Genomic DNA, 12,497 nt, shown 5'->3' on the forward strand with positions numbered 1-12,497 from the left:
GGGCATGTGCCCTGACTGGGAATCGAACCATGACTTCCTGGTTCATAGGTTGACACTCAACCACTGAGCCACACTGGCTGGGCTGAAGAGCCCTTCTTGTCCACAAGAGCCAGATGTAAACGCTGGGGAGGGTGTATCAGTCAGGATGAGGTTAGGCTATTGTAACAAGCAGTCCCCACATCTCAGGGGCATGAAACCACAGGGCTTACTTCTTGCTTGTGTCCCAGGGCCTCTGTGGGTCACTGGGGCCCTACATGCTTTGTGCCCACCAGGACCTATGCTAAAGGAGCAGCCCCGCCTCGGCCTTGTCTGTTTCCAGAGCAGTGGGGGAGAGGGGCCGGGAGGGTCACAGGTGCTGCTGGTCACTTCTGCTCACGATTCATTAGCCAAAGCAGGTCACATGGTTATGCCCAATTTCAAGGGAGGATGGGTGGGGATGTACAATATTTTCTTTTCTTAGAGAGAGAGAGAGAGAGAGAGAGAGAGAGAGAGAGAGAAATTGACTTGTAATTCCTCCCATTTATGTATTCATCAGTTGATCCTTGTATGTGCCCTGACCAGGGATTGAACCCCCAACCTTGATTTACTGGGAAGATGCTCTAACCAACTGAGCTACCCAGTCAGGGCCATGGGGATGTACAGTATTACTGTGTGTGGGCGTGGGATCAGGAATATCGGGGGACTGAGGCCAGTGGATTAAACCCAGGTGGCCCACCTTCACTCACCTTGCCGGGTCCAGATCCTGGCAGCTCTAGGCTGGCTAGCGCATGGCGGGGCTGGATGGTGGGGACCCCATTCTCAGGAAGCAGCCTGGAACCAGAGTAGTGGTGGGTTAGTCAGGGTTCTCTAAGAAAAGAGAGCCAATCACGTATAAATATACATAGATTTATTATCAGGAATTACAGTTATGGAGGGTTAAGTCCCAAAATCTGTAGCCAGGAAGCTGGAAGCCCAGGAGAGTGGATAGTATAAGTGCCCGGCACGAGCTGGGGTGGGACACAGACATTCAGTCTGGGGTGAGACATAGACATACGGTCCATAGAAGTCTTTTTAAAAAAATTTTTTTTAAATCCTCACCCGAGAATATTTTTCCATTGATTTTTTTAGAGAGCATGGAAGAGAGAAACACATCCATTGGTTGCCTCCTGCACACGCCCCAACCAGGGCCTGGGCCAGGGAGGAGCCTGCAACGGAGGCACGTGCCCTCGACCGGAATCAAACCTGGGACCCTTCGGTCTGGAGGCGGATGCTCTATCCACTGAGCCAAACCAGGTCTGGGGTGGGACATAGACATTCGGTCCATAGAAGTCTTTTTTTTTTTAAATTTTTTTTTAATCCTCACCCGAGAATATTTTTCCATTGATTTTTTAGAGAGCATGGAAGAGAGAAACACATCCATTGGTTGCCTCCTGCACACGCCCCAACCAGGGCCTGGGCCAGGGAGGAGCCTGCAACGGAGGCACGTGCCCTCGACCGGAATCAAACCTGGGACCCTTCGGTCTGGAGGCGGATGCTCTATCCACTGAGCCAAACCAGCTAGGGCCATAGCAGTCAGTTTGGTTCACCACTGTACTCCCAGTGCTTGGAACATAGTGGGAGATCAATACCTACACGAATGAATAAATGAATGTGATACTGTCGCTGAAAAATCTTAATATGAAAAACATTCATAATATGACAAACTAAAATACTTCCTCGTTTACTGACTCCCTTGGGTTCCATTTGTTACGTCTCTCTTCCAATAACTCCTATGAGAAGAGCAGCAGAGCGAAGCCGGAAAGGACATGGGAGCAAATTAGTGATCGACTCTGTTTACAAGGCTGACCAGCATGATGGGCACGTCACAGTGCCCCAGGCTCCGGAGGACATGGGGGGGGGGGAGTTAACCTGGTAGAAAATCGAGTTAGCTTGGCAAGGGAAAGTGGGAGCGACGGTGTTTATATTTAATTTCCCCAGGAGGTTGGCACAACACCCCACTGGAACGGCCCTCCCCACCCATCTGGGTGTCTGGATGTTATGTTATTCACAAGACGTCAGCTGGCAAATAGATCTGCCGACTCTGTCTGGTCGAAGGCATGTGCGTCATCCCAGGTTGCCTGGGAAAACAAGCGTCACCCACTGTGAGCGCAGGTCGCCGTGGAAATGGTGCTGAATGGGGCCCAGGGCGCGATAATGAGCGTTGCCCGGCTCCTACAGGAGCAAAGCGCGGTATCATTTCCTCTCCATAAAGGGAAGGGGAGACCGAGAGATAAGAGGGAAATAAAAAGCCCGTTGGAATAATAAGTTGGGCTCAGAAAAACCCTGGCTGGGCACACAGTCTTTGAAGTGACAGAGTGGAACTGACAGGCAGGGAGGCACGAACATGCCCCGCGGCCAGCGATTTCCCCCTGGCGGGCTCTGGCATTTCTGGCTGCCTGCGTGTCCAGATGTCATGTACGTCGTTTACCAAAGCAGGGGAGTGGAGAAGGCAGGCGGTCAGATGGCAGCCCCGAGCGCCACCCACGTTGGCCCAGAGGTGAAGGTAGAGTTGATTGGACTCTAAGTCTGCCCCTGGGGGTGATTGCACCCCAGCACCACCATCTCAGGCAGAGCTGGACTCTGTCTGGGACCTGAATCCCAGTTCAAGTCCCACCCCTCCCACTTGCTGATGGGGGGACCCCCAGTGGGACATTCAACCTCCCATGAAAAGGTCACTGGGGGGATTAAGTGACTAGATAGGTGAAAGCATTGAGCAGGGCACCCAGCGCCCAGTGTCGCGTGAGCATTTGCTGTTTTTCATTATCTTTACGACACACACGGATTAGCTGGGCAGATTGGGCGAGTGCTGTGGCTCATCACTGAGCAAAAGATACAGAATCTTCCTGACCTTCAACATGGCTTCTGAAAGAACGAACTCTTACCCTTTGCGACAGCACGGATGGGCATAGAGGGTAGGATGCTAACTAGACGCTGAGTTAGCGTCTAGTTAGCATCTAAAGAACAAACAAAAGAGAAACAGACTCATAGATACAGAGAACAGATGGATGGTTGCCAGAAGGGCGAAGGGAGGGGGACTGGGTGGAAAAAGGTGAAGGGATTCAGAAGTACAGATTGGTAGTAACCATTATCTTTACGGCACACACGGATTAGCTGGGCAGATTGGGCGAGTGCTGCGGCTCATCAGGAATGGGGTCTGTCACTGAGCAAAAGATACAGAATCTTCCTGGCCTTCAACATGGCTTCTGAAAGAACGAACTCTTACCCTTTGCGACAGCACGGATGGGCATAGAGGGTAGGATGCTAACTAGACGCTGAGTTAGCGTCTAGTTAGCATCTAAAGAACAAACAAAAGAGAAACAGACTCATAGATACAGAGAACAGATGGATGGTTGCCAGAAGGGCGAAGGGAGGGGGACTGGGTGGAAAAAGGTGAAGGGATTCAGAAGTACAGATTGGTAGTAACAGAATAGTCACGGGGATGTAAAGTACAGCACAGAGAATATAGTCAATAATCCTATATAATAAAAGCCTAATATGCAAATCGAATGAACGGCGGAACAACTGGTGGAATGACCGGTCGCTATGATGTGCACTGACCACCAGGGGGCAGATGCTCAACACAGGAGCTGCCCCAGCAAGCAGGACCCAACCTGTGAGTGGGTGCACCAGGCCAGCCAAGGCAGGGGCGGGGGGGGGGGCGGGGGGGATGGGCCCCTGATCGCACTGCCAGTTGCCCTGCAGATTGGCCCTGATCGCTGGCCAGGTCTAGGGACCCTAAATGTGCATGAATTTTGTGCACCAGGCCTCTAGTGTTATAATAATTATGTATGTTGCCAGGTGGATACTGGAAATATCAGGGGGAACACTTTGTAAAGTCTATGATTGTCTAACCACCATGCTGTACACCTGGCCTGCAAACTGTAATCAAAAGAAAACCTTAACTATTAATAACCTGAAAAACACACACGAGAAAAAACATGGCTTTTGGCTTTTCAGGACTGGGAAGGAAAGGAATAAAGCAGACAGGTATGCCCTGGACTGCCAGGAGAAGGCGTACTGGCTGGTCCACCGAAGCCCTGTGAGTATTTCCCCTCTGGTTTCACCATCTCTCCCCTGCCTCCCACCCCCACCCTGCACTCACCGCCCCTGTTGCCAGCTCCGGACCCTCTGGAGCTGGAACACTGAGGCACAGCAGGGGCTGCCCAGTGTTGAGTTAGCGTCCAGTGCCTCCTGGCTGGAGGAGGAAACGCATGCTCGGATGGGCTCTGCTCGTGGCCCATCTGGTGGTGGTTGAACCACGTGAAATTCCTTAAGCCATTAAACCTCAGTAAACTAGAATGAGTTTGTCTTTTAAGGGGATGAGGCCTATTTTTTTTGGCCAGGATACCTTGGGAAAGAAGTCTAAGAAGAAGAAACTAGGACATAGGCTCCAAAGCATGAAAATAAAATGCTGTGGAGGACTGACACTCTGCAGAGCCAACTCCTTCCCTCTCCTGGACCCAGCCCCCCCGCGGCTGGGGTGGGAGGAGGCGAGAGGAAGAGTGTGCGGAGCCTCCTTGCTTAGAGCACATTGCAGCTCTGGCGGTGGGGCTTTGAAGGGCCCGGAGAGACAAGCTGTGCATAAGTGATGTGACTTGTCACGGCTCACCCCTGGGGTTAGCTCTGCTGCCTCCGTTCACGCCTGTGTCAGACCCATGTGCTGCTCATGGATCGTGGCAGGTGGGAGATGGGAAAGGCGTTCTGAAAAGTGAAGAGAGTTCACACAAACGCTTTTCCTCTTCCTCCTTTAGTTCTCTTGCTCGCCAGGTAACCAGATTCTCAGAACCCGGAAGCAAACCGGGTCAGCCCAGGTGCCGAAGCTCCCGCCGTATTGAACACCAGGCCTATCAGATGTCGGCTGTTTGGCTTATTTTCTTTCTACACTCAAATACCCCACAGGGGTCCCATCTTGGGGGCATTGGTTCGGATGACTTGCTGCCGAGGTTAAGGCCCTGGGGTTGATCTCCAAGAAGCTTGCTTGGTTTTGCTTGGTTTCAGCGCCCCTCCTCTGGGTAAACCAGTTGGCCACCGCCCATCATGATGCTGGGGGCTGGGTGACAGTAGATGACCGAGCCCAGAGCACTGGAGCACAGGAGTGAGCTCTCTGTCTGAATAGGGAACCAAGCGTTGTCCAGTCTGCATGCAGACGTCTATTCCTAAAGGGGGAGCCTTGGGGAGGATAAGGGCAAATGGCAGATAAGCCATGCATTTGGCAAGGTGCGCTGGTGCCCGGTGGCACCCATGCCCGAGAGGATCCTGGTCCCTGCAGGGTGGGGATGGCTTCCATATTACATGCGAGACTCCGTGGTGGGGGGATGCCCATGTGACTGCATCCCTTGCAAAGTGACCCAGGCTGGCCCTGCACATGATCTGCCCCGGGTCCCTCTCCTCTGCTCTGTCCCTGAACCCCGGAGGCTTATGGGGAACAAAATGGAAAACAGATTATCCAAGTTCTTTCCAGTTCTCTTGGGGTAAGCACTCAGCCCCCACACCAGGCAAATGGCTGAGTGGCTCTCCACTGTATGATTCAGAGGTACCTAAATTTAGGTACCTCTGTGTCTCTGTGACGACTGCTTTCACCATCACCTCGCACACCTCCACCACCTCCCACCTTGCCCCCACTGTCTCAACCTCCATCACCACGATTGACATGGTCGCTATCATCACCACCGACCTGAATCGAGAACTTTCAGTGAGCTGGACACTGCCCTACGCATCAGTCTATAATCGCTGCCTTATTTCATTTTCGCAGTCCAGTGTGGGAGGCAATATTATTAGTCCCATGTTGCCAATAAGGAAGCTGAGGCTCAGGGATATTGCTTATCGGCCAGAGTCACACAGCTAGTGCGTGCCGTAGCATCTAACCCACAGACTGCACAGCCTTTCTCTCTTAGTCCCTATACTCTGCTCACCCAGGGCCATGTCACGTGATGTCTTAGTGCATGTAAGACCTTTTTGCAACCCCCTTGGTCATGAGAGCGTGGCATCAGGCACTGCTGCTCTAACAACCAGGCCGCCAGGGCTCACAGGAGCCTGGTCCCTCCGTGATAGCATCGGGAGCCAAGTTCAGAACAAGGCTTTGACGCACGCGGAGCAGTTGTAAAAAAAATTCCTTGGACACAAAACTCTTTACACCCAATCTCTCTCTTACTGCTCCCTGAAGTCGAAACCGGATCGTCAAAGATGAGGCCAGAGGGCCTGTGGGTCCTGCTCCCTCCACTTTCTTAAGACACTCACAGCCTCTTGGGGCCCAAGAGCACTGGGGTTAGGGCCATGTTCTGCTTGGAGAGTGTCCAGTTGGAAGTCTGTCTCAGCCTTCAAGTTGAGCAAAACCAGGAAGCCCGGGAGCTCAGCTCCATCAGACTGTCTCCCAGAGACCCAAACACACTCTCAGTTCACTGGGAAAATAGCCAGCCAGGCAGATAAAGCAGTTGGCTCGGTGGCGTGTGGAACAGCCTGCATGTGAACTGACGGGGACCCACTGTTGTGGGTGGGACACGGCCTGCAGTTACCGAATCAGTTCATTCCCCTGTTCACTGGTCTGTCCACTAATCCGTGAAACCTTCATGAGGCCCCGACTCTGTGCCGGCTAAGCAGTGAAGGTCCTGGGCATAAAACAACTCGAGCTAGAAGTCGTTGAGTGCCTACTGCGTGCCTGTGTTAAGCTTTTGGCACAGATGGTCCCATTTGCCCGGGGATGATGCTATGAAGTAGGGTGTAGCATCATCCCCATTATCCAGATGGGGAGATCAAGGCTCAGGGAGGTTCAGGAGCTTGCACGGGTGAACCTGTACTGTACAGAGCGCCAGGGCAGCTAGCTGGGGGAGGCGGGGTCCTGTGTCCGATCGGGGATCCGGGAACACCTCTTGGTGGAAGTGACATTCAAGCCAAGATCTGCTTCGAGCAGATGTCTCCGGCCTGTCCGCCCAAGCTCCCCAAACTCGTCTCCCTGCTTCAGCCTCTTCCCCTGGTTTTATTTTGCTTATGAAACTATTTGGGATTTTATTTATTACTAGAGGCTCAGTGCATGGATTCATGCACCCGTGGGGTCCCTCAGCCTGGCCTGCACCCTCTCGCAATCTGGGACCCCTTCTCCTAACCTCCTGCCTGCTTGCTCCTTACCGCTTGGCTCACCACTCCTTAGCACTGCCTCAGAGGCGGGAGAGGCTTCCGCCACCGTGGCTGCACTCGCCAGTTGTGAGCCCGGCTTCTGGCTGAGGTGCTTGGCTCGCCACTCCTTAGCGCTGCCTCAGAGACGGGAAAGGCTCCCGCCACTGTGGCTGCACTTACCAGCTGTGAGCCCGGCTTCTGGCTGAGCAGTGCTCCCGCTGTGGGAGCACACTGACCACCAAGGGGCAGCTCCTGCATTGAGCGTCTGCCCCCTGGTGGTCAGTGTGCGTCATAGTGACTGGTCTTTCTGGTTGTTCTGCCATAACGGTCGCTGGGCTTACATACATACATACATATATATATAGATTTGTTTTCCATCCCATGCACCAAAGGGTCTGAACTGATATGTTAGAGAAGAGAGTGATGATGAGAGAAAGTGAGGAGAGCAAGAGAAGGGACAGGAGGGGCTTGGTGGAGTGTCAGCTGGCAGTCACCACAGGATGCCGTTGCCCTTGTTTCCTGGGCACTGACTGGCGACTCCGGGTTATCTCTGTTCAGACATCTCCTTGCGTGCCAGACACCACATCAGCTGTGGCTCTGGTGACTATTGTGGGAACAAAAACTCACGCTACCTGATGAATGAATGAATGAATGAATGAATGGAGCCCGGGCTTTTCCCCAACCGGCAGAAGCAGAAAGACAGCTCCCCCCCCCCCCCCCCAGGGAACAAAAACTTATGCTATCTGATGAATGAATGAATGAATGAATGAATGAAGCCTGGGGTTTTCTCCAACCGGCAGAAGCAGAAAGACAGCCCCACTGGGGAGTTTTGAAGGCAGGGTGCTGGGATGGGACCACAGCTCTATAGGCACAGCTGAGACTTATGCAAACGCCGAGCGGAGGCAGGTGCCTGGGCAGCGGGGCAGCCCTTTTGTAGAGCTGAAGAGAGCCAGGAGGGCTGGCACTGGACAGGCTGGCTGAATAATAGAGCTCCGCGGGCGGCTCCAGCTCTGAGTCCAAGGCTGTCTGGCCTGGGCAGCCCTGTGCCGATGATGGTTATGCAGGTGCACCACTGAGCACTCGGGCGGCCACCTTTATATAAAAGCATGAGTCAAGTTCAAGGGAAAGAGTTGGAGAACTAATTCAAGACTCAAGATGACTGCACTGGCGCTGTGGAAGTGTGAGGGTGTGTGCCCTCAGCGTGGGTCTGAGTGTGAGAGAGTGTGTGTGAGCGTATAAATGCGACTGCGTGTGATCGTGGATGTATTTGTGTGAGAGGTGAAAGTGGTGTGAGAATACGTGTGTGTTTGAGTGTGTGAGTGTGTGTGTGTGTGTGTGAAGTCTTCAGTTAAGCTCGGGGTTTCTTATACCAGACGGAGGGGGCAATTCCTGGAACCCACTGTAGGCAAAGGCACTACACCCCTATGATTCTGAGGGCCCCCCACACCCCTATGCTGGGTTAGGGCCCATTGAAGGCTGGCTTGGACTTCTGTACTGTCCCTTCGTAGCACTTGTTATAACTGTAGTTCATCATTTGTGTGATTAATTGCTGAGTGGCTGCCTCCTCCTGAGACCTGCTGGGGATGTTGGAGGCAGGGGTCCCTGTCGCATGCACCACGGGCTCCCCAGGGCTGAGCACAATGCCAGCCACAGGAAGTAGCTGCTAAATTTGTTGACTGGGGTCCACATGTAACAACAACTAGGGTGAGGACGGCCATCCCTTTCCTTGTCCTCCTCCCGCCCACTTCCTACTTCTCTCGTTCTCTTCCCTGCCTAGGCGGTATGCCCAACATTTGCCCGCATGGTAGCCTGCTGAGCTAAGTTGCCAGATTTAGCAAATAAAATCCATTATGCCCAGTTAAACTTGAATTTCAGATAAACAGCAAATGATGTATGTCCCAATATTTTGATACTTATTGTATGCTTCTACTAAACACATATGGAATATATTTTTATGCAAAATGATATAGTCAAACTATTTGCTATTTATCTGAAATGCAAACTGAACGGGGCGTCCTAAAGTTTATTTGGCCACCGTACTTCTGAGCTAAAAATGTGACTGATCCTGTTGATGAGGCTGAATCTGATGGGGAGAAAGCCCAGTTGCTTCCCGTCTCTGCTCCAGTGAAGTCAGCCTCGTTAATCACAAGAGAACTTGATGGGTGCCTGGCGCCAAACCAGCACAGAGGAAAGTGCAAGGCCCGAACTGCTGGCCTCAGAGAATCGAGAGAGACCAGGCAAGATTGGCTGGAGAGCGGGTGGCCTGATCGAGAAGGGAACTGACCAAGATTGAGACCCAGCTCTGGCCAGGCCTCTATTTACACACACAATCTTGGAAGGAACACGATCCCTTGCTCAGCAATAGCGGCCCTCTGCTGAGGGAGCTTCACACTCCGCCTTGTTAAGTCCTCACAAGAACTGACAGGTAGGAGGAGCATCTCCATCTCTCAGAAAGGAAGCGTGTGCAGAGAGTACTTTCCAAGACCTTCCTGGGAGCGAGGAAGTGGCAGGACTAGGATTAGATCCCAGAGGTGCCTGGCTGAAGCCTGGACTCTCTAAAGCACTGCATTGTGGGTAGGGAAGGAGCACCGGGGAGGAGTCGGGAGTCCCATGTGCTAATCTCAGTGAGCTCTTACTGAAGTTGAGTGTTATTTGTACATCAATTCATCCATTCACCCACCCACCCATCCATCCATCAACCATCTACCTACCCATTTATTCATCCATCCATGCAACCACCCATCTACCCACATACTCACCAGAGCATCCATCCACACATCTATCTACCATTACCCACCTACTGACCCATCCCTCCCTCCATACATCCATGCACCTACCCACCTATCTACCCATCCACTCATCCATCCATCCATCCATCCATCCACCCACCTATTCATCTACCCATCACCCACTTACTCACCCACCCTCCCATCCATCAGTGCATGCATGTATCTCCCCATCCCACTGTGTTAGGTTCTGGGGATGCTGTGGTGGCGGAACAACTTATGAAGCTCTTCTTACACACCCTTGTAGCTCCCTGTGGGCTAGGCCACAAGCCCTTCTCAGCTCACTCTCACAATTGACAGCTTGGCCAAGACCCAAAGTTAATTAGAAACTGGAGACTCTCCCACCAGTGGGCCTTATGTTATTTTTATTCCATCCAGCCAGGAATGAACAACGTGCTGGACTATGGCCTGGACCGAGTGACCAATCCGAATGAAGTTCAGGTAAACCAGGTAGGTCTCTGCTGCATACTTTGTACGGGCAGGGCCTAGGTCAGGGTCTTAGTCTGGGAAGATGTCCATCTGTCTATTGTCTAGCTGTGTCTGTTGGGGCAATGATATCTCCCCTTTGAGAGTGCCTAAGAGAGGAGGACTATGGGCTCTGTGACATCAGGGTTGGGGGCGGGGAGGCCATGGCAAGGGCCCTGCATAAAGAAAGACAAGAGATCTAGAGTGCAGGTTGGAGCCAATGGTATCCAGACGGCTGGCTTACAGATATTTCTAAATCACTTCTTTTTTTGAAAATCTGATGAAAATTATGAAAGCATTCTGCCTAATGACTCCTAGACAGACATTTTGCATATCATTTCAGCCAGTTCCCAGACTCCCTGAAGCTTATAGGCCCCAGGCTTAAAACCCTTGAGTCAACTTTGGGTTTAAACCCTTATCCTCAACAGGACCTGGAATGTCACACGTTATTTTTTCTTTCTTTCTTTCTTTTTTTTTTTTTTGCATCTCAATAGGGTGGGATCTTTGCAAAGATTCTCCTAAGCTTTTGTTTTAAAAGGACTCTTTTCCCAGTACAACTACTATTTATGATGGATGGCCAATTTCCTATGATGGTTTCTTATTTAAAGAAATGCAATTCGTAAGCTGTTGAAACAGTGAGCATTCTGGGCAGGGTTTCTCAACCATGGCACTGCTGTTTTGAGCTGTTGTGTGCAGTGTAGGATGTTTAGCATATCCTGGCCTCTACCCACTGGATGCCATCAGCATTGTGCCTTTCCCTGCCCACCTCCCAGGCCTGACAATCATGGATGTTTCCAGACATTGTCCCATGCACCCTGGGGGACAAGGTTATCGTGGATGAGAACCACTGATCCCAGTAAACCAGCCTAAACCCCAGTGCAACTAGTTTGAGATGGTTTCTTTGATTTCTGTCTAACGTTGTCTTTGGGCAGCAAGGGGTCAGTGACCTCTTTAGCCTAGTGTGTCATCTCTAAGCTTTGGTTTTGCCTTAAGGCCTGAGTGGGAGCCAGGAGGGAGAAGAAAGTCAATGGGGAAAGAAAAAGCAGGAACAGGGAGGCCACGAGGCAGCTGTGACATGTACACTTTTGCCCGCTGGGACCCAGAACTCACAATGGCCATGGGGACCTCCAACCAGTGCGTTAGGCAGACGCACAGGGATGGAGTCCATCTGGAGAGAGAGTCCGTGTCCCCAGAGAGTATCACTGGGTTGGGTGGCATGGCTAAGTCCCTTGTCCACAACTCAAAGTGACCCTTCCTTTGATACATGGATGGCACTGTCAGCCTTCAGCGGCCTTTTCCACGTTTCCCTTGTCAGATGACAGATAATTGCTGAGGCCTTGTCGCTTGGTTGCCACGGAAACAGAATCATCAAGGCAAACACTGAACCTGGCTGGAAGATGTGCTTTTTGTGTTTTTATTTTTTACGGGTGGCTGGCAGCTCTGGAAACCTTGTGGTGGAGGTGGGGAGGGCAGAGGTGGAAAGCACAGTTCCCTGGTCAGGCTCAGAGGAGAGGGCGCCCTCCGCTTTCAAAGCCCATTTCTGCCAGATGCTGGCATTTCCGGCCGCCTGGGTCAGAGTGTGTGGGGCAAAGGGCTGTGTCTGCCTGCTGATGTTTGACACGGGGCTGCTTTTACTTTTGTTTACCATTGCCTTCTCTCTCTCTCTCTCTCTCTTGCACCAGCTCCCTTTCTCCTGTCTGCACTCTGGCTGTTGTGGAGAATTAAGAAGAATTAAGAATTCTCACGTAGGCGGGGTCCTCCCGCCTGTCCCCTCAGCCAGCCCCAGCGGGTGCCCAATCAGCTGTTAGGGAAATAGAGGCTGCTGCTGGGTTTTATCTGTCTGCAACATTTCCCCAGCTTGACTCAGTGTTCCCTGTTTTCCAGGGTTTACCTGCCCTGCGGGAGGGGGTGGTGGGAGTGTGGATTGTCTCCCAGCATAGCTAGCTGCCTGCCTCCGTCTCCTCTCTTCTGCTTTGCATTCACTGCGACAGTTCTGAATTTCCTGGTTCCTGACTTTCGATTCCCTGCTCTCAAAGCTTGCCTACCCCGATTCCTCAGGCCTCTCCGTCTTGTGTTTTGCTCTGTGCTGGCCCACCCCTCACCTCTTGTTTTTGCAGA

The 12,497-nt window shown here is 52.1% G+C and overlaps 1 protein-coding gene across 2 annotated transcripts in view; it reads left to right on the forward strand.

Moving 5' to 3' along the window:
- The window catches only part of RGS9 (regulator of G-protein signaling 9), a 62,365-nt gene that overhangs the window by 17,887 nt on the left and 31,981 nt on the right, over positions 1-12,497 (forward strand). The window contains exons 8-9 of one of the 2 annotated variants that reach the window (XM_005875782.2): positions 3,976-4,057; positions 10,293-10,364. In XM_005875782.2, the coding sequence (XP_005875844.1) occupies positions 3,976-4,057; positions 10,293-10,364 (154 nt within the window). The remainder of the gene's footprint in view (positions 1-3,975; positions 4,058-10,292; positions 10,365-12,497) is intronic. The other variant, XM_014547267.1, reaches the window with a different exon arrangement.

Source organism: Myotis brandtii, unplaced genomic scaffold (assembly GCF_000412655.1).
Source record: "Myotis brandtii unplaced genomic scaffold, ASM41265v1 scaffold469, whole genome shotgun sequence".
Lineage (NCBI taxonomy): Eukaryota > Metazoa > Chordata > Mammalia > Chiroptera > Vespertilionidae > Myotis > Myotis brandtii.